Source organism: Chelonoidis abingdonii, chromosome 5 (assembly GCF_003597395.2).
Source record: "Chelonoidis abingdonii isolate Lonesome George chromosome 5, CheloAbing_2.0, whole genome shotgun sequence".
In the NCBI taxonomy this organism is placed as follows: Eukaryota; Metazoa; Chordata; order Testudines; family Testudinidae; genus Chelonoidis; species Chelonoidis abingdonii.
Window position 1 is genome coordinate 43706995 of NC_133773.1, and position 23046 is coordinate 43730040.

At 39.1% G+C, this 23046-nt stretch overlaps 1 protein-coding gene across 2 annotated transcripts in view; it reads left to right on the plus strand.

The window, feature by feature from the left end:
• The window catches only part of AFG2A (AAA ATPase AFG2A), a 314503-nt gene extending 303494 nt beyond the window's left edge, over positions 1-11009 (plus strand). For both annotated transcript variants that reach the window (XM_032797088.2, XM_032797089.2), the window contains exon 16: positions 10750-11009. In XM_032797088.2, coding sequence (XP_032652979.1) covers positions 10750-10926 — 177 coding nt within the window. In that variant the 3' untranslated portion in view covers positions 10927-11009. The remainder of the gene's footprint in view (positions 1-10749) is intronic.
• Positions 11010-23046: the final 12037 nt, after the last annotated feature.

Consider the following 23046-nt stretch of genomic DNA (forward strand, 5'->3'; position numbering starts at 1 on the left):
TTTTTTTTTTTTTTTATATAGCTTCCTGCTCTGCCTCTAAGGGAGGAAGTTAAACTTTCTTACTTAAATATTTATATGAAAATGAAATAATTCTGAGTTTAACTTAATCTTGTATGGAAACACGTGGAGGGCTTTTTGTTTTGTTTTGTTTTTAGGTTGCACAAATATAGCCGAAACTAGAAGTTGGCAGAGAATGCTGTTTAAAAATATTTTGTCCCAGCGTGTAAAAACTCATCATGTTACAGAATTCTTTTGTTAAAGGTTCAACTATGGCATGTCTCTGCCAGAGTGATGGGATCCATATCAACTTTGTAAGTTTTGGAAAGTAACCGGCATTTTGGGCTTGTAGTTACAAAGGTTAAATTGGAATTTACACATTTAATATATTGCTTGGAATGATACCATGTGTAGTAATTTTTTAAAGAGACAGTGGAAAAAATAAAGCTTACAACTACATTCAAAAATTCACTCGGGCTGTTAAATCATGCCAGAATGAATAGAAATATATGCAAAGACACTTTTGCATCTATCGTTGAAGATCTTGATTTATTCCATGTAGACTTCATCATACAAACAGTATGCTGTAGTTCCTGGATAGTCCTTGTGGTTTATTCTAGGCATCTATCTCTTCTGCTCTCTGTGTGTATGTGTGTGTATATATGTATGTAAGCATCGTAGAATGATAAGCATGACAGATACATGTATATATGTCTATGTACATGTACATGTCTAGCTCTCTGTGATGTTTACCCACATAAAGACAAAGGACCCTAGGTTTTGCAGTGTCAAATGAGCAATTGTATGTGTCGGGCATGTCAAGCTCATTCTCTGCCTATAACATTACCCCCACCTCTGTATTTCCATAATGACTGCCCAGTTGCCCGTGATCACTCCCTCACCTGTTTGTAGCAACAAAGAGTCCTGTGGCACCTTATAGACTAACAGACGTATTGGAGCATGAGCTTTCATGGGTGAATACCCACTTTGTCTGAATACTGCATCTGATGAAGTGGGTATTCACCCACGAAAGCTCATGCTCCAATATGTCTGTTAGTCTATAGGGTGCCACAGGACTCTTTGTCACTTTTTACAGATCCAGACTAACACGACTACCCCTCTGATACTTGTCACCTTGTTTGTGAGGTTCTGTGGGCCTAGTGATAACAATACATAGACCAGGAAGCCAGGAGACAGATCTGAAGCACAGATTCCCCAACTGAGAGTAGGGGATGACAGTTGGAGACACCACAGGCATGGAACTCTCATTGTCAGATTGTGTGTACAGGTGGTGTGAGCACTTGCAAAACCTATGTTACGCATTTGTCACATAGGGCCTACTGCATTCCTCTCTGTATGTATAAATGGTTAAACAAAAGAGTGAAGCATTGATTTAATACTAAATATAGAAGCAGGTTTGTAGTAATACAGGGGAAAGCTTTGCCATTCATCACTGAGATTTTTCTCCTCAAGCATGGCATGTTGTTTTTTATCCTGAAGTTCATATTTTGTCCTCCTTTTCTAAACACCAACTTCCAGTCCTTTACTGATCTTATCTAATAAAATATATAGAGATGACAGGTTTTGTTTCTTACATTTCTTCAATCTGCTCTTCTGTGTCTGGCTAGCAGAGACTGGTCAGCCAATCTTTTGGATCATGGATGGAGGATATACATAAATTATACTGTCTGTCCTCTCTCATGTTGACAGGAAATCCTCATCAATCATGAATTGCAAAGTTCCGTCGTCTTTCCTACAAGTCTGGTTTTTCTTTAATAAACTATTCAATGTTATGACTTTTACTGAACTCTTGTTTTTACTAACCAGAAAGAGGAAAGAAGCACCCTGATTTATATAAATAATATTTTATTTAAGCACATTATTGTAGAGGAGAATATCAAAATAAAAGACCATATGTCTCAAGATGTTGCTCATGTATTTAGGATGCTATAGGCTCTATCTTATCTATGAACTTTTACTTGAAGTAGTTAATAACATTTCAAATACATATTATTAAAAACTGAAGTGAAAGCTGTGTGTTGGTCTTAGATACATATGGTCTCTATTACCATAGTATCTTAGAACCTCAGAATCTTTAATGTATTTATCATCAAAACACCCCTGTGACATAGGAAAGTAATCTAAAATAGTGATTACTGGTCAAGATCTATGTGAATTAGTTGTGGCTCTAATTAAGTATTCAGGTATTTACTGTAGGTACTCTGATGCTACTGTGATGGGCATAGTATAAGAACTTCTAGAATGGATAGCTAGATTCTTTACAGAATGTGAACTGTATTGTGAATGGACTTTTACTTCACTATGTTTGTGATATATATTAGTTCTTTTTCCAAATTGCCAAAAACAGAACACAGCCTTTGAAAAGGAACTGTATTCAGCATAATGAAGAGATTGAAGATTGTTTATTTCTTGCCAAAGATTTGATGCGTCTTTTGAGTAATTGATCTAAGTAACATTTCTGGTTTTGTATCAGTGGGGACTCTTTGCAGGATAATCAGAGTTATTCCATCCCTTTTGGAGTTATCCTTTTCCTAAAGGAGTAAAAATATTATAATAACCTAAGAGAAGATAAAAAATTCAGGCACAGCATTCATTATCATCCCTGAGGTTCTTTTAGAGACAAAATAGGATTATTTGCAGTAAGATGCGAATACTGACTTAAAATCTTTAATTTTCAAATATGATACCCATTTCTAGCTACTTTAAAGCATTTTGGTTCAGTCATGTTTTAAAGAAAATTGAGTTTGCATGGCACCTTGATGTACTTTTATCCACTTGTGTATGAAAAGCCCAAATCTAGGAATACCTAGTTATTGTTTGGTTCTCACTGAATCAGTGGGAAGCAAAGTGCGATTTTAGCACACAGTTAGCTCTCTCTGTCTCCATACCTCCTTCTGTCTGCTGTGCCTGCAACAGTTCATCCTCCAGGCTGCTCCCTATTCTGTGATTTTTTAAGAGTCTTCCATGACAAACTTCATGGGCCTGATTCTCTTCTGATGTAGGGCTTGTCTATATGGTGCATTAATCTGCACTAGTGGGGTGTGGATTCCAGTGTACGCCAGATTGTTGTATCCAGGGGTGGCTCTAGGTATTTTGCCACCCCAAGCACGGCACACAGGCTGCCTTTGGCGGCTTACCTGCGGGAGGTCCCCAGTCCCGTGGATTCGGCAGCACGCCTGCGGGAGGTCCCCTGAAGCCGCAGGACCAGTGGATCCTCCACAGGCAAGCCGCCAAAGGCAGCCTGCCTGCTGCCCTCGTGGCGATCGGCAGAACGCTCCCTGTGGCTTGGCGCCTCAGGCACGCACTTGGCATGCTGGTGCCTGGAGCCGCCCCTGATTGTATGCTTACTGGCCTGTGTGGACCCTGCTGGTGTGCACTAGAAGTTCCCTAGTGCACATTAATGTAGAACTGTTTCAACTATTCAAACAGTAGTACATTAATGCACACTAGGGAACTTTTAGTGCATGCCAGCAGGATCCGCCTGGACCAGTCTGGGTGCAACATGCTAGTGCACACAGACCTCTAGTGCAAACTAATTCGCTAGATAGTCATTACTCTGCTTTTACCCAGTGGAGTCACTTCTTGTTTACGCTGTGGGAGAGGAGAATCAGACATCCTGACTTTGATGGGAGTTTGCATGAGAAAAGACTGAGTAAAAACAGACATCTTGGCCCTCGGGGTTTGGCCCTTGGATTATTCATGTCTTTTTAAAATGTCATTTATGAGTCTTTTTCACTCTTCTGAATGCTGAGTTGGAAAATTGGCACTCCAGATCCATAATCTTCCTTTTAGAGCGCCTCGTTAGGTGCACTCCATGCAGAAACAGTCTTTCAGGTAGTCTTCATCCAGGAAGCCCCACAATTTGCACTATTCACAAACCACAGGATACCATTCTGGTTTAGGTTCCTAATCTGTCTTACACACAACCCCTTACAACATCTATTTGGGAGTGTGGGGGAAAAAGCTAGAAAAGAAGAAAAAAAGAAAAGTGAAACACAGTGTGCAGCCAACCAATCAGTATGACAGTTACCCACATACAATCAGCACCAGCTGCAGCCCAATTAAACTCAACATTCACAGGTGTTCCCAGCAGCCCGTGTGTTAACAAAACCACTTTCTTGAAAGTACCTCAGACTTTAACACAAAAACTCATTTCTTTTTAACGTTCTTGAAAGCTATTTAGAGCACTTTAAATACAAAGAAGCTGAAAAGGACTTTCAACCCGCTGGAAAGAGTTGGTGCTTAATGCCAAAATGGGTGGGAGTCAGCCAAGTTGAATCAGCCAGTTTAACCATTGGTTTGGGGGGAGGAAGGGTTACCCTGAGTGATGCTTATTTAGGAACAGTAACTGGTGCCCATTTTATTTTTAAGATTTAAATCTCTCTATTTTAATATCCATCATATTTGTAATACAGCTGTGAGATCCTGTGTGGCTTTGAGGGGGGTATAAGTTCAGATGGCAAGTGACATTTTTTCTTGTTTCATATAGTCATTTCATAAACTAGCTTCCTTGGCTTGCATAGTAAGATTTGTAAATTAGTTATTTTTCCTCCTGAGCTTAGAGTTCCCTGTGGGTGGTTCAGCTCCTTTGTTAATACCTCATGTTTTTGTTAATCTGCTTTATTAATGTGATTAGAAAGTGAACGATATTCTGAGATATGATCCAAGCAGTCAGACTAATGTGTAATGTAGTTCTCTATCATCCCATTTAGAAAAAAAAACCCATATGTGTAAATATTGTTTTAGTTTTAGCTTATAATAGCACTAATAATTTAAGTACTTTTCTGTGTTCCGTATGGGATTAACAGCTTTCGGCTACACCTCAAACCTTCAACTCCTCCTAGCTGGTTCCTAATCCCCAGGAAATGTCCTGCACCTCTACAATAATTTCTTAAATACATATTGCCTGGTCTGTTGCTAATTGATTAATCACTGTGTTGTTTCTGACTTTCATTAATGTCTTCATCATTTTACCAGTCAGTGCTGCCAGACAAAGAAAATTACTATATTTTATGTTGTGTTATAAATACTATGTTTGTCGCTAGCTTTACCATAACTTCACTTTTTCTGAAGGGGACATCATAATATTCTTATTTTTCATAGCATATAAAGTCCAGCACACCTGTCTCTTTTGCAGTTGAAGACAGAATAATTGGATTTACTAAGGAAGACATTTCATATGGGAAATTTCTTTCTCCCACCCAAACTGAAGTTGTCTTATGTAATCTATTTATTGCTTTTCTCTGACCTTTGTGCTATTGAAAGGATACATACTTGTACTTGCATGTATTAAATTTGCTCTTTTTACTAGGATGGAGATAGCATGAAGTCATTCATAGTTCAGATTATTTTTCCATACTATTTTGTTGTTCTCATTTGCTCACTTTGTTGATGCCTCCCTGAATTTTAGGCCTTTGTGAACAAAACAATATTGGATAAGTGCACAAGAAACCTTACATTACTTCTATCGAAAAAAGCAAATGATTCATTGCATCCATGGTACACTGAAGAAACTTGTAGTTGTGCTTGTGTTCATCTGTCATCTCATTAGGAAAAATTATCTAGTTTCCATCCACATTTGGTGAGACTCAGGGTAAGGTGTTGAAGAGTGTGGCAGAAATCTATCAAATCCCTTTTCCTCAGAAAGTTAGGGAGTGCCCTTTGCATACCTGAGATTGTGAGAAATTGTCCAGGTGTTTCTGAAAAATGGACAGAGGATTTCACATACACTTAACATCACCCAAACTAATTTAAGATCACATATCCCTGTCCAATGTAATCCTTTTGTGTCTCTGAGGGGAAATTTCAAGTGAATTTCCACGTAGGGAAACAAAGTTCCTGGTGGGAGCTCATAGTTTTAAATATGGTGGCAGTGGATTCAAGTTTTCCTGATCTTTTGTAACCTCCTGGAAGTATATCTGCATTTCCCATCAGCCCCGCTTATAGTCTGTGTATGCTGTCACTAAAGAAAGAAGACTCTGTTTTATGTCACATTGCTTTTCTATCTCCTTCTTGTGATGGTCATTTCAAGATTAAGGGAGAAAGATATCAACATCTTTCTCCTTTCGTGGATAAATTAATATTCTCTGTCTGTCATTTTCGGAAATGAGAGCCCAGCTCAAGTTGTTTAACAGGTAAAGACTTTACCATTAATGTACAGACACAGAAAATTCTGCCTTTTCCAAACCCAAGACCAAGTTTCCGTTTTCCACAGAAACCATGACCAAAACACTCTTATGTGCAAACAATAGGTTTGGGTGCACGAAGTATGTTGTGATGAAAAGCACTGACTGCCATTTGCCTCCCTCTCCTAGAAGGTTTTTCTTACTCTTCAGGGCAAGAGCTAGATCACAGAGAGTTGCTTTGGGATTCTGAGTGTAGTCTTCAGGGTGTAATTTTTTGACCCAGAGGATTTAATACCTGTATTTCTAGTTGAATAAATTAGACTTTTGCTGAAAATCAGTGGAAGTGCTAAAATCTTTATTTTTGTGAACTGTATTTCAGGTGGCTCTTAGAAAATCTCAGACTAGTTTACATTATACACAGAATAAATATCTATATTACTTCTAGCATCATTTTCCGAATTCTGGAGACAGCTAAAATTGACAAAATAAAAATTATAAGCATTGCACGAGCAACCACATTTCACTTGCAGTGCATCCAGTCTTTTCATATTGTTGTGGTAGATGTCAACAGGTGGTGCTATTATACATAGTCTTCCAAGTTCCTTTTCTTAGTGTGTGAGCAAGTTTTTACTCTTGGAAGGAATGTTTGTGGTGGTTGGTAATCTTGATTATACGTTATTCTGGCTGGAGACAGACCTGCGCAAGCAGCAGGAATGTTTACTTTGTGTTCCGATTAGAGTCAATTCTGGAGGAAAAGTTGCTCCCCAGTAACTGGGCGTTGGTGATGGGGTGAGATTCCTGGGGAAGAAAATTACCTTACCTGCTGTTCGTGACCAGGACTGGTGTATGTATATAAATAAACAAGTTACACTTAGAATGTACTCCAACTCTGTGTCACTGATTTCTCCTATACTGGAAGCTGACCTGCAATGATTAGGGTTGCCAGGTGTCCTGTTTTCAACTGGAACACCCGGTCGAAAAGAGATCCTAGTGGCTCCAGTCAGCACAGTTGACTAGGCTATTAGAAGTCCAGTTAGCATGGGGCTGGCAGGCTCCCAACCTGGCTCCGCGCAGCTCCCCGGAAACGGCAATGTGTCTCTTGGGTCCTAGGTAGAGGGACGGCCACAGGAGCTCCGTGCGCTGCCCCAAGCTAAGTGCCAGCTCCACAGCTCCCATTGGCCAGAAACCATGCCAGTGGGAGCTGCGGCGGTGTGGCCTGTGAGCAGAGGCAGCATGCAGAGCCGCCTGGCTGAGCCTCCTCCTAGGAGCCGAGGGACATGTTGCCGCTTGTGGGGAGTCACCCAAGGTGAGCGCCACCTAGAGCCCACACTCTGGAAACTCTACCAGGACCCCAACTCCCTCCCAGAGCCTGTACCCCCTTCTGTGCCCCAAGCCGTACCCCAGCCCTGAGCCCCCTCTGGTATCCAAACTCTCTCCCAGAGCTCTCACCCCCTCCTGTGCCCCAGACCCCTGCCACAGCTTGGAACCCCCTTCCACACTCTGAACCCCTTGGACTCAGCCTGGAGCCCCCTCCTGCACCACAAACCCCTCATCCCCTGCTGCACACCTAGCTTACGCCCTCCTGCACACCAACCACCTGCCCCAGCCCGGTGAAAATGAGTAAAGGTGGGGGAGAACGAGCGACAGAGGGAGAGGGAATGGAGTGAGCGGGGGCGAAGCCTTGGAGAACGGGCGGGACAAGGGTGTTCAGTTTTGGGTAATTAGAAAGTTGGCAACTCTAGGAAGGCTTCAGATTTCTACTACTGCTCAGCAGAGGTGCAACACTGATTTCAGAATGGGAAACTAGTGCCTGAAGAAGGGGGAAGAATATTATTCGGGGTAGGAAAGAAATGTAATAAAACAATGAATGCCTTTATGGGCCATATCCTACAAGGTACATAGAAGGCATGGGGGGTGGAAATAATGCTCTGTCAACAGCATTGATTTCCACCAGATTTCCTCGTGTCTTTCTGCCAGGTTTGGAGAGAAGCTTGCTTCCTGGCTCCTCAACTTACTTTCAAAAATTCCTCCATCCCACTAGTCCTGCAACTGTAGAGTTTCTGTGGCCTCCTGGTATAAGGGGAGAGCATGCTGTTGAGCCCTCTCTTCCCTTCTACTGGTTCTGGGGTCTTTCTCTTCCCTTTTCTCTTTGTCTCACTCCATTCTGCATCATGCAGTCTAATACTAATTGTTCTGGTAGGCAGAGGAACTGGAGAAACTGTAATAGTATGTACTTGAACAGTAGAGCTGGGCAAGTAATGCAAGTAAATTTATTAAACCAAATTCAATTTCAAATCACTTTTGTGTTCTCTTTCCAGAAGTGTACATAGAGTTGAATTTTACGAGCGAGAATGCTTGTGGGAAGAATATTTTAAGCTTGCACACTTAAAACTTACTTCAAATTTGCTTTCCTTAATCCTCCACTTCACCTATCTGATATTCTAAGTCAGCAATGGACTATAAATCATACCATGTAATTTACATGACCAATCACAATGGCCCAAATTTTGAATATTGAACAACAGAAAGCCTTGGAGTACATTAATGTATTACAGATTTAGTCAAACAATTTTGAATAATAAAAAGTTTGAGTTTTGAATGTAACTAGAAAAAGAGGCAAAATTAATAACTTTTTTTGTGAATTATTTGCTTTTTGTATCTGAGCAATTCAAATAGTCCTGAAAACCAAACAAAATTTATGGATTTAGTGAGATGTGTTTATATCCTATAATTTTCAAATACTGTGGAGCTTTCTTGCACTGTCCTTAAGAGTAAAACTAGAAATAAAAGAACTCAGTGGCCTTTGGAAGTTAATTATGGTCACTGTTGCTGATATTCTTGGCAAGAGCCTAGAAGCAACATAAAAACATTGAAAGTGTATTGGCTGGTAGGCAAATTCCTCCTCTGTGTAGCGGTATATCAGTGAAACAGAGGGAGATAAAGTAACGTTTGCTTCCTCTTTTTCTAAAGTCTTATTATATCTGCCAAACCGGTGCTCCTCCTCACTCCGCCCTATATTGGAGCTTCCAGCAGTAAAAAAATACACAAGCCATTCACCATTGCATTTCTGCTGGTTGAGTGATATTTTGCTTCAGTAGCTCTAATGTTCTAGATGATTAATGACCATTGTAGGCAGATTTGTCCAAGGAAATCTGTTGTTCTTTGTTTTTCCATTGGTGGATCTGAAAAGACTTTAGAAAACAAATTACCAACATGTAAAAATGAGTTATTCCATTTGGTATAATGAAAAACTAATGCCATGGCATACTATGTATTAGGGAGAAAAGGGCTGAACTTCAAAGATCCACGTTATTTCAAAGTTCAGAGTGGGTTTTTTGGATGTTGTTTTGGTTTAGGCCTATTTTTAGTCTACAATTTCACAATAGTTTGCTCTCCTTCTAAAGGTTTTATTTCATTTTTAGTAGCTTTATAACTGTGATAGATAGGAATTGGGAAATATTTCTCTTCTTCTAGAAAATATGAGTGTAATGGTCAGGATGTTTACATTAGTTTCTAGAACTTTGCATCTCTGTAAGAAGTTGATGCATTGAATCTCAGCAATCCTTCAACAATTCAGTGTCTCTGTACTATTGAAAAGCGTTAAAATACATAACAACAGTGTTTAGCTTCACTGCTCATTAGAGCAGCACAGAACTAATAGTAATATTGTTGTAACTTGACAAAGCCATCTAAATCCGTGCGTGTTTTTTTGTGAAAGCTTCCTAAACATGCTGCTAAATCCTCTGAAAAGCTACTAACGGCTTTGGCAACCATTAGCACAGCATAAGCAGTGGAACTCTTTTCAGTAAGTGAACAAACGGAGAAAATATGCTGAATGGCTGGATAAATGCATTTCAGCTGGCTCTTTCATTTACAGATATAAGGGTGCAGTCAATATCAATCACTGTTTTCCCTGTTGCACTGGAAATCACAATATCTCTTTTCATTCCACAAGCTCTTTTCACCACAGTAATGTGTCTTTAGAGTGACACTGGCATCAGTCTGTTTCCGCTGTCTGAAGTCCAGAGAGCTTAAAAACACATTTCAGAGTATGAGACCATAACCCTCTTCCCCTTCTACACTCCTCTCTCTCCTTCCTTCCTTCCTTCTCCCAGCTTTCCTCTCTGAATTAATTGTGTTTACTTCTTTCCCAGCTTAGGGTTTAAAGAAGAAAGTAGTCACAGGGATTTGGAGTATCTGTTCTTCTGGTTTAGCGACAGAGACGTGTCAGATTGTTTGTTACTGATCACTGGATTTTTAATTTATCAGGTGTTGCAGAGAGTTTAAAAATACTAGAGCAGCATATGGTAATTAAATTAGAAATAACGGTGACATTATGACTGAAGTGTAATGGACTGAGGTTTTTAGTTCGATCTTTTATAGTTTGATTTTTCAGAGGTGCTGAGCACCCACGACTCCCATTCAATAGAAATCAAGTATTAGAAGCTGGGCCACTGTAAAAACCAGGCCATCAGCATATACTAACGTTCTTCTGTGATGACTTCATTTGCCATGTTTCGCTTCAGATCAGGTTTGGTCTGGAAACAAAGGTGAATTTTCAGATTGAAAAAAAAATGTGTAAATTATTTTTGTTTTTCATTTACAGATAACAGCAGTCTGCAGAGAAGCAGCCCTTCTAGCCCTCCAGGAAGATATACAGGCCAAATGTATTATGGGACGACATTTTCAACATGCATTGAGTGTTGTTACCCCTAGAATTCCTGAGTCGCTAAGACAGTTTTATGAAGATTATCAGCGGCAGAGTGGGCTACATACACTTTGAGAAATTAATATGTGCATTTTCACACTCATTGTATGTATATGTGTGTGTGTATGTGTGTGTATATATATATGTAATATACATACACACGCATTTTACCTGTATGCAGCAAATTTTCTTTCCATTCTTGAGAACTTAGGAATTTCTTATTGTAAATGGAATGTCTGAAATCAACTCCACTGCAGAAATTTCATAGTAGAATTCTTTTGTGTTGATTGTGAACTATGTGAATGCAGTGGAAATTGTTGAAAATTTTGTACTTTATAATAAAATGGTATAATCTGCATTATTATAATTCAGATTGGTGGTTTAAATCAGTTTTATCTGCAAATACATATCAGTCTGGAAAAAAAAGAACTCTCGACTCAGTAATTTTTAGACTGATCCTTGATCATCTCCTTGAAAACATTTGCAACAGCAACAAGTGTCCCTAGAGTCTTAATCTTTGTGTGTCTGGTTGTCAGTTCTGCACCAAGGAGCAACACAAAGACTGGGAGTGGCATGAATACATGCTGAAAAATATTCTGAAATCTTTGATTTATGACATCCAAAGAAGTTGCCGAACAAGCCTGCCAAACATTCAGCTTTTCTCTCTCCTCCTTTCTCTCTCCCCCCACCAAAAAGTTAAGGTGTTCCTAATTGATCACAGCACAATGTTTAACTTCAAGTCTTGTACATCTTCCCTTATATTGTAAGGTAGGAATATAAATTAGAAGGGTACATTAGGCTTGTTATAAAGATTGGGAAAATGGACTATTTCTAATTCATGGTTAATTTATAACTATTTCCAGATGTCAGAGAGAGATTTTTTTTAATTAAAAAAAAAATCTGAATATCTTGTTGATTGGAAAAATTGTGTATTTTTTACAGATCTATGTACGATTTTTTCTCTTTATATATATATATATATATAGTGACAAAGTTCCTCCTTTGCCTTGGTGGGTCCTGTGCTTATAGGTGGATTTGCTTGCCTCGGCAGCCCTCAGTTTGACCACTTTTGCTAATGGCTCAAACCTGCCATCCACTCAGCTAACCTCATCACTGGCCAGCATGGGGCAAATGGAGAACAATCCCCACAGGCTCTGTGTCCCACCTAATGGGTCAGGGACAGGCCAGATCCCTTTCCAATTTAGACCTTCCCTTTTGGTGTTTCTCACAGCCCAGGTCAACTCCTCCTGTGTCCAGTCAGGAGTTGGGCGGATGCGGGGAACCCTCTACACTGGTTTCCAGCCCAGGGCCTTGTGAATAGCAGCTGTCTACAGTGTTCCCTGTATTAGCTGCATGACAGGTACAACTCCCTGGGCTACTTCCCCATGGCCTTCCCCAGCACCTTCTTTATCCTCACTGCAGGATCTTCCTCCTGAAGCCTGATCACACTTGAACTCTTCACTCCTCCAGTAACACACACCTCACTCCCTGCTCCTTGCACACCCACCTACTAACTGATGGGAGGTCCTTTTTAAACCAGGTGTCCTGATGAGCCTGCCTGCCATAATTGCTTCTAGAAAGCTCTTAGTTGGCTCCAGGTGTCTTGATTAGCTTGCCTGTCTTAATTGGTTCTAGCAGGTTCCTGATTGCTCTAGGACAGCCCCTGCTCTGGTCAGGGAACAGAAAATTGTTCATCCAGTGGCCAGTATATTTGCCTTCTACCGGACTCCTGTACTCCACAGTCTGGGTCTGTCACAACATATATGTTGATATTGGTATTTTATCTGATATTTAGTCTACCAAGCACTGTACCTTGATCTGTAGAGAACATATTGTAAAACATAATGGGAAAAAGTTGAGAGACGTTTATTACTTCTTGATACGGTGCATGTGAGTAAAACTTGAAAAAATGTGCATTTAAACTGGACCACAAAAAATCTTTGAAATTTCCTAGAAAATCCAATGAGTAAAAATACCTAGTTGATAGAACTTATGCAAGTGACCACAAAAATGGGGGGGGTACAGATACAGATTTTTAAACCTATTTCATAACTGATTTGTTTACTGAAACCATGGCAGGTTGTTTCTTGGACATGTATTCTTGTACCTTCAGTAAACAAGCTGACCAGGTAAAATTACTTGAAGGATAATGAGCTATTGTATACCAGATATGACTAGAAAGGCAGATCGATCGAAAGCAATAATTAAAAAGGAGGGGGGAGCCAAAAGGTGATAAAAACTGAAAGGGTCTGACTTTATTTCAATGGATAATTGCATGGTTTGGCTAATGTTTCTTTCAGCTAAGCAGAAGACCCTTCGGGGTCAGAGCATTAACCAAATCACGCTGTTACCTGTTGATGTAAAATAGTTTCAGATTTTATCATCTTTTGGCTTATTTTTTGGATTTATTGTTGGTTTTGAAGAATTTGGCTTCTTATGGTAGTTCGATATTTGTTTTTGCAAGAGTTTTATGTCTATGTCCACACCTTCTGTTCTTTTTAAAGAAATAAGCTTTTGATTTTGTTCACACGATTTCTTTGTTCTGTTCAGTTTCTCTCATTAAATATAGTCTTTAAGGGGCTACCCTTACTTTAAAAATCACACATCTGCCTGCTTTTTAACTTACTCTTGCTACAAAAGTGTCAGATTTCTATAACTGAGAGAGATTAGAGGAGGAAAAAAGTAGTTGTGTACTTTTTGTGTTTAATGGTTAGAACTTAGTCCTAACATAACACAGTTCACAAATCTGGCCCCTAAATATCTACATATTGATCTGAATGAGAGAAATCATTGTTATCATTTCTTGGGAAGTGCTCAGATATCATGGTAACAGGGACCAAAATGAGAACCTGGACTTGGAGAAATAAACATGATGACAAGAGCTTGCAGCCCATTCCATAAGTGAGATTCACATTTATATCAGTGTGATTTCCACTTGTTGTGAAGGCTGCAGAATTGGAATATCAGGCATTGGGGAAACGGATGGGATCTAGCACCCAGCCACCGATTGTGCCTGTGAAAATCATACCTTAGAATTCTTCATTAAATGCACCATCTTTTACTTCCCTCACTTCCCACACCTGATATAGAGCTGTGTGAATTAATAAATGTTAAACTGGAAATATTTTCTCTTTTTGCTGGGCTTGTGGAATAGAAAGGCAGTTTAAGTTTAATTGTAACTTGATTTTTTTTTAAATATGGCAAATTGGTGAAATTCGTCAAATATTTCTGTTTTGCAACTAAATATTTGTTGTGAAAAACTCAGGTAAATTTATGCCAATTGAAAATTAGCTTAGTCCTGATAGTAGATAGTTTGAGGAATAAAGAAATGTATATTGTGCATACCCAGTTGCTTATGAAAGGTACAGTCCAATATTATAATTGAATTGTACCATTTAATCAGAATGCTGCGAAAATAACAGGCACTCTGTGTTGGAAACAATTTTGACAAAAGCTCATTGGCAACAAAAGAACTTCACAACCATTTTGAAAGTGCTTTGGAAAATACTTTGTCAAAACAGCTACTGTGTGTGGCTTGAATTTACATGCCAAAGTACATGATCCTGTAGCATGCACAGTGCCCGCAACTATTGGAGTTAATAGATGAAGACACAATAGGGCAGAGCATTCCAAGGGTATTCTGTTAATGAATTATTTTCAATTATCATTTTTAACACATGAAATTGAGATCTAAACTTTTCATATCATGCTTCACTCAATATACAGTATCATTTATTAGCATTGCGCTAATCTCTTAATTGTAGGAGACCATATAAACCTCAGTATCTCCACACCAAACGGTAAGTTAATGATGGAATTTTACCCATAACTCTGAACATCCTTGCTTCTAGCGAGTTATTCCCCTTCATATTGTTTTGGTACTTTTGTATGATTTAATTTTCATAATTATAGGTTTGGTGAACAAGAAAAATCCACCATGTAAAAGGTCATATCCCCCTTCTCCAGAAGTAGTTTCAGTACTTATTTCCTGACATTCTTTAGGGATAAGGCTTTTCTGTCTCTCCCCCCTGCCCCAATTATCTTTTGGAGCTTATCTTTGGCTCAGACACTGTTTGAGTTGTGGAATTGTTAACATTAAATCGGCTTTTCAATGTTTCAGGCAAACTTTGTTTAAATACAAAATTTAGCTTCATCTTCCAATAACAACATCTTGTGAATGGTGTAAAATGTCTTTCAGCTGGTTTGCCAGAAATGAACAAAATGCTAAAATGTGTTTACTTAATTTGACAAAAGTCCAATCTTGTATTTTCCCTAATGCATGGAACAGATTTTCACTGCAGCTATAATGTACAGTTTTTTAACTCTGTGGAAAAAGAATGTAGTATATTAACATGATTTTCTTTGAATCTCTAAATGAGAATAGAACATAATAGTTGGTTCAAATGTTAAGGGAGAAATTTTGGGATAGATTAGAGATTATTTTTGAAGATTATTCAAGAATATATAACATGTCTGTCCTACTGAATTTTTAATCCTTTAAAGTTGATTTTTCTGGCCTATATATTCTGGGTCTCATCTCTTGGTTTCTGTATTCATTTTAGATGTCAAACTGCAGTTCTGCTTCAGAAACCTAGCCTATATCAAGCAAAGCACTCCCATAAGTAAGCATATCTTGTTTAGAGCTATTGAACTATAGGAAAATACATTTTTTTTTATGGGGCATGCTTCAGACTCAATGTTTAAGGAGTGTAGATGAGGGTCATGAGAGAGCAGTGCTGCTGAGTGTGGTTCTGTAAAAAGAACTAGGCTTAGGGAAGTGAGCACTGCAAGTTGATAGGAAAAACCCCTCAGCTCAGTACTATGGAGGCACTGAAAATTGGCCTAGTAGATATATTGATTTATTTGAACTAATGGACACATTTGTGTCTGGCCCTCAAGGAGCAAGAGGTGATTCAGTGGGTGAAACAATATTGAATTTAAAAAACTGGATTTGCAAAAGTATTCAGTGATTTGGAGTGGCTCAGGTTTTTTTGATGCCTACCGTGAGACATCTCAAAGGTACTTGACTTTCAGAGGTTGGTTACTCAGCGCTTTCTGAAAATTTAAGCCTCTTTTAGGTGTCTCAGTCTGCGCAGCCAAAAACTGAGACTCAACAAAATCGCTAGTCGCTTTTGAAAATCTTGGCCAAAGTTTCCCAAACAAATTGGCCAAGCTAATGATGGACAAATGTAAAAGGTTTGGCTCATTTAATATAAACAGCAAATTTGGACACATAACTGAATTTCTGTAAAGCTTCTGAGGGGTCCCCTTAATCCAGCCTGCTATATAGTCTTAGCAATTACATGCCAACTTTTATAAAATACTATTTTTACCAAATGGTGACTAAACAATTGGTTTCTGATTAATCTCAAAAAAATTACATTTTATGTAAATGCAGCAAATTTCTAAAAGGATTTCCTAATATTGCTATTTTTCCCACCACATGGAATCATGGTCTAAAATAGTCTCCTCTCTTATTCAACTCTCAGATCATCGTATTTCTTTACATTGTCATTATACTTCCTTCACAACATTGTAGCCGAAGGAATTGCACCGTGGATGAATTTGGCCAGGTGCTTAAAGTACATTGAGTTCCTCAGATGAAAGATTCTACATAATTGCAAAATTTTATTATTATGCACATGTTTTGAAAATCTGCCTCAAGTATATTGTGCTTTTAGTTCTCACATTTTAGAACCCGAGCTTGAGTGCATAAACCTAAGCTAAGAATCTCTTCTTCTGATGGTGTGAAAGGGCCAGAAAACCAGCCAACCTCCTTAGCTGACATAGCCCGTTCCTACAGCACCACCGTTCCATGCAACCTCAGCATTGGTGACGTCTAAAGGGCGAGAGGGGAAGGCACCTGGAGTACTCTCAGCTGGCATACTGGCCCTTCGGCAGCATAACCAAATGTCATACCTTAAAGCACCCCAAAGTTGCTCTCAACTATGCTGAGGTCAGGTTCAGCATGGAATCTGCCTCTGGGGAAATGCAGCTGGTTTCTTTCTGACCATGTCGGCTTCTTAGCTGTACACAGAAGATACTGTGTGCAATGGAAAAACTGGGCCTTCCTTCTAAAATATGAGTTTTATATTTGTAGTTAGTCACTAGCCTTTTTTAATATATGTATGTATCATACATAAATCTGTTAATGGCTATCCCTTTTTTCCACCTTTGATATAGAAGAAACTATTGAAAGTAAAGAATAGCAAAGCATTTTAAATGTTAAGGTAAAGTATGGACCCTTTCTTAAAGTGCTCTATCTGGTGTATAAATTCGGATAAAGAACATTTTTGATTTCTAATGTGTACATGGCAGAGACATGCGGAGTTGCAGTTTTAAGTAGGTTCAGTTTTGATTTTGTTAACATCAGGAAGACAAATAATGCTGATTAGTGTTAAACTGAAAATGAGTTTTAATCTTGGATTTGTGTCTGTTGTCTCTGCAACTTCCATTTATTCATTTATTAATCTTCAATTTAGGAAGCCTAATCATGCTTTTTCTGCAGGGTTTTATCCAGTTTCTGTGCACAATATTAAACTAGGTCATTTTTTCCTAAAGGTTTTAATAAATTGACTCCAATGTTCTGCAAAAAACTAGAGGAGATGTTTTTCAAATAAACCTTTCTGCCACTATTGTAGACTATGATTTCAGTGGTTTTACAATTGAAGTAGGGACAGTCCTAGCCAGTGTTTGGATGACAGCTCTCCAATGAAAATGGAAGTGTTGTACGAGTCATCCATTTGGACTAGTATTGAGCCATGATGTTACGGTGTACCATGCTGTTAGGGGTCCCTTCAAATGAAATATGAAAAACAAGATACTGACCACTTGTACTCAATTAGAAGCTGTGCACGAAGACAGTAGGGGCATTAACCTTAGTGTTTTCCCCAAATTGTGTAATTATATCCTATCCATCTGAGCATTTTTGGAAAGCTACTGTATTCTTCTCTTCCAATCAGAAACTGTGTCTAGCAGTTTCTACCTTCCACCTTATCACATTTTTATTTCACTGTTGGGGAGGTGATCTCTGTGTGTAACTTTGTATATCAGTTGTGTGTGTAAAAGAGCTCTGGTACCGTTTGAGATTAAAGAAGCTATCTGTGAATTTAAGATGCAAGTACAGAACTGGGATCTGCAGCACTGGGACATCCCAATGCTACTGCAGAGACGGTTGTGGTAGGTCCACTGAGGTTCTCCCATTCTCTGTTGTGAGGAATTCTAAAATGGGGTTTGGAAGAAGAATGGAATAAATTGCTCAAACATTTTTTGGGAGAGGAGTTACAGTGCAGTCTCGAAAGCTTATGCCCAAATAAATCTGTTAGTCTTTAAGGTGCCACTGGACTCCTTGTTGTTGTTTTTGTGGATACAGACTAACACGGGTACCCCCGATACTATTCTAATTCTGTGCACTGTGCATTTACATGGAAAGATATTGATTATAGCAGTCACGAGTAAAAAAGATTCTTAATATTTAGTATGTGTTGTAAAGGCCTATGGATTCTGAAATAGATTAGCAAACAAACAAATCCTTTAATGTCATGGAATGCTTCCCTCAGCATGAATGGGGATTAATCTGCCAAAGCAGCAAGTTCTGCGTTTATTATACAGCAGAGATAATAAGCAGTTTCCTTTAAAAATAATGTTGCAAAAGCATTTTGGTGGTTTTTATTGTTTTTGGTTTTGATAAACTGATCCTGTTAATATGGTTTGCTTTAAGGTAGTTACTGTGGTCCTGGCACATTCACCCATAGCCTATACAATTTAAGCTAACTGAATGTTGTCACTAATGTTTGGTTTAAGGAGCTCACTAACACTTAATCCACAGATGTATAACACATCTATCATTTTCTTCACATTGGTGCAATCTTGCTTAAGCTATCTGCTTTCCATCTGAAAAGTGTAGAAACAACTGGTTACCTCAATCTAATTCCACTTTCATGCATTCAGCATATGTAATTCTGTAAAAAACTACTTTGTGAACATGTAACACATGATAGTAACCAGTTACATTTTCATTACAAAGGGGTGTTTATTGTCCTTTGGGGATGAATGGTAATCAAGAATCAGCTGGTAGTGCCAAGTGCCTTGATAACACAATTGAGCACATACAGCTTTGTTAGGCCTCTTCTTGCACTTCATAGGGAGAATTAAAACATCTAACTGATGGAGATTTGCTCTTTCCAAACTTAATTGGTCTGGGGCTGATTTTTCAAATAACTTGTCTAATAGGTGATGGAAAGGTAAGCATCAGAATCAGGAGTGCATTAATATTAAACTCTTATTTTAAAAAAAGAAGAGGGGAGAGGAATGGTGGGAAAATGAGCACAAGAATTAAGAGGATTATCCTAATGTTAAACACTTCGTGATTTAAACATTAAAAAGGAAGGGGAAAAACACCAGGTGGAGTAAAATGGAGACTAGTTTGTTGTTGCACTAGAAGTGTGATTCATCATTCCAGTTTCATGGTGGTATAAGTGCACTGATTTCAGTGGGGTTTCACTGGCATTAACTTGAGTAAGGTAGTGGTCATTCAGGCTCTGTGTTAGGAAATGTGATTCTCTGCTAGCTCCAAACTGATTAGAATTCTATTTCTTCCCTATTGGCCCAATCACTGCTGGATTAGCAGATGTGTGTTGCTTGATTCTTTTAAATATCCAATGGCAAACATTATAATATTCGGTTCTTTCAGATTTAGGAGCTAACTTCACCCAGGCTGACACTGGCTTCTGGGCACTGACCTCTCTGGGCCTTTTTTCCCAAAGACAGAAAATCCACTGTCACAATCTCCTCTTTGTAGGGAGGCTGCACAGCCCCTAAAAATGAGTGGTGCTGGTTGGAGAAGGGTGCGGCTCAAGGCAACTGGATGCACTGATTTAGCACAGTCTCCCTGCCACTCTGGTGGTGAGACTTCTGTGAAGACCCCAGTGAATTTTAAACTTGCCCCAGCATGATGTTTGAGGGATAGCAATAATGGATATATTGCCTGCCTTTGTTTAAGCGTGCATTCCTCAGAGGATAGAGTGGGTCTCACTAGTGCAGAGAAGTGAAATAAGCACACACAGACCAACAAATGTACAAAACCCTACTGGGGCTATATCTGACCCCTGGAATCTTAATGTCACCCCCACCTGGGATTTTACTTTGTTGTTGTTGTTAACTCCCTTTCCCAAGAAAATCCCATACCACTGTAGCATATGTGGTTTAATCTGTTATGAGAGCTGGTTGACCACTTTTTTACAAACCAGTTTTTTCATTAACAAAAGGGATTTGAATGAAGACAAAATTTCTCTCAGAAAAAATGTCAGAAAAATTATTTCAAACTTTTTAAACAAAATTCTTTTTTTGAAAATTTCAAATTTTTTTGTTCAAAATGAGAAGAGTCCCATTTTCTCTAACAATTTTACTTTTTTGCTTTTTTTTTCCATTTAGGAAAAAGAGGGAGGATAGTAAAAAAAAAAAACAAAAAAAAACGGGGGGTGGGGTTTACAACCTCCCAAACAAGCAAACAAAAACTTATGACCAGTTTATATTTTCCACTACAGAGGAGAGTTTCAAAATAGCCTAAGAGACTTGATCTCCTAAAACCCTTAGACAACTTTTGAAAATCTTCTAATCTTCTAATTTTTGAAAGGTCTTTTTAAAAAAATAAATAAATAAAATATATGGGTGTAAGCTAAAGCTAAACATCTCTTAGGTTTTTATCTACTGTTGCACCTATCAACATGGTATCTAAGCACTGCACAAAATGAAAGTGCATAGAGAACTCAGAAATGTTTTTCTAAGTCTGTTCCTCCAGAGCAAAGGAGTCTGACTTTAAAAAAAAATCCTACACATACACACATATAAATATATTTGTTTGTTAATTAGTAGGAGGAGCATTTTGGAGAAGGCTTTGCATGGAAGTGTTCTGTATACCCTGAAATTAACATGTTCAGGCTTGGGCTCAGTCTGACCTTTTATATCAAGGAGTTCCACAGCCAGGATCCTGCCATTGAGAATATTCTGTTTCTAGTGCCTCGTAATGATCCTCTGCGTCATCCCAATGGAACTTGTTTCTCTCGGAGGATTATGAAATGTAAAGCGGTGTCTAAATCTCTAGGTCCAGGTATATGAAGAGCTTTGTAAATCGGAACCCATCAGGACTTTGAACTCTGCACTGAAATTAATAAGGAGCTTAGTGAAGTTTGCAAAGCATGAGCTTGGTATGTTCAAGTTGGCTGTTGTAATGAGGCATGTTGATACACACTGCACAAACTTCAGGCTTTTTGCAGCAGTTGGATCCAACCCCATTGAGCGTGAGATGCAATATTGCTCTCTGGACGAGATGAAACCATGGCTCACTGCAGTTAGGTCCTCATTGGAGAGGAATGAGCAAGGCCTCTTAATTAGGCCAAAGAGGGAGAAGTCTTTTCTCACCATGTGACAATGTGTGTGTCCAGGAGTAGTAAGGAATCTACCGAGACACAGAATTCACACCATCTGTAATCTGATGCACTTGATCATTGTCAAATTCCTCAGAGTTTCCTACTTTGTACAAGCATCATTTCTGTCTTTCCTGAGTTGATCTCAAGCCAACTGCTGTTCTCCTAGGTGAATTAAAACACATCCATGCATATAAAATGTAAGTAAAATTAGGTTCCCAATGGCACCTGAGGCACCTGAAAATTTTATCCAACATCTAATTACTCACGTGATTTAAAAAATATTCTTTACTGAGATAAAAATAAAATAACTATGTTTGGGCAGGTTTCCTTCCTTTGTGAATGCTTTTAAATGACGAAACAACTTCAAAATTTCCTTCTAGGCTACTTTTCCCACTGGCTAAAAACCCCTACAGAGCTGGGAGTCAGGAGACCTGTGCTGTATTCTACTCTGTCACTGACAGTGATGATCTAGAGCCAGTTCCCACCGGTTCCCATGAACCGGTTGCTAAAATTAGGCATCCGTGGAGAACCAGTTGTTAAAGGGCCAGGAGGTGAGCAAAGAACTCCAGTCCATGGGCTGGACCATCGTGTTGCTCCCAGGATTCCCAGCTGGGGAGGCTGAGGCTCCCGGGCCCCTCCCTCACTCCGCCCCAGCTGCAGCGTGGCCAGCTGCCGGCACTAGCTGGGCAGCTCAGCTGAGCTCGGGAGTCCTCCTGCTGCTGCTTTTTGAGTGGCCCGGCAAGGTGTGTGTGTGTAGGGGGGGGGTGTTGCAAGCTCCATGGCTGGCCAGAGGGGAGGGGAGAGGGCAAGTAGGGCAATTGGCCCACGCCCTGCAGGGGCCCCCGGGCTCACAAGTATGTCTGCCCCCCGCCCCGGCCCCCCCTTAAATCAGAACTTTTTATAGGGAATCGGTTGTTAAGATTTTGGCAGCTCATCACTCGTCACTGACCATCATCTTAGGAAAGTCACTTTACCTCTTTGAGACTGTTTCCCTTTCTGTAAATGTGGGGTAATTATACTTACCCTTCATGGTAAAGTACTTTGAGATCTCTGGTTGAAAGTACTGTATCAACATAAAGTTACACTATAATTATTAAAACCTGTATATGTTAGAGAGAAGATTTACTTAGAAACTTGTTTTTGTCTTGGTTTAGCACATCCAGATTCTTCCTACAGACTTATCTAGGGTACATGTAATGGGAAACCAATGATCATTATGATTTCCAAAGGCAGAATCCGACTGTGTTGACATCTTTGTCCTAGGGTGCATTAGGTCTGAAAAAATAGTCCTCCAAGCAAAATCAATTTGTTTTTAATTTCTTAAAAATATAATTTGTCATTTGTTTATTTGAGCAGAAAGGATAGAGGGTGGATGGGGGTTAAGAGGAATAAACTAATAGTGTAATACACTCTTGATGAAAAAGGGACAGAGACTAACAGTGATTATATAACAAGTTAAAACTTCCTCTGGGAAATTCTCCATGTCAGTCTCGGTTTCATACAAGTCTGTACATAGCCTTTATAAGAATTTGTATAAAGTTGGGTGGGGAAATAGAGGGAGTTGGAACAGAATTTAGTTTCAGACTAAAGTCTAGTTATGATGAAGTGTTTTCTTTTTATTAAAAAAAGGTGGGGGCTTGCGCCTTAGCAGGTAATTTCAGCAAAATAATCCTTTTGTGTTGACTATCTCTGGCACCTTATTCTTCTTTGAGTTATTGTTCCTATGGGTGCTCCATGTAAGGGTGTGTGTGTATCCATGCACTCTTGA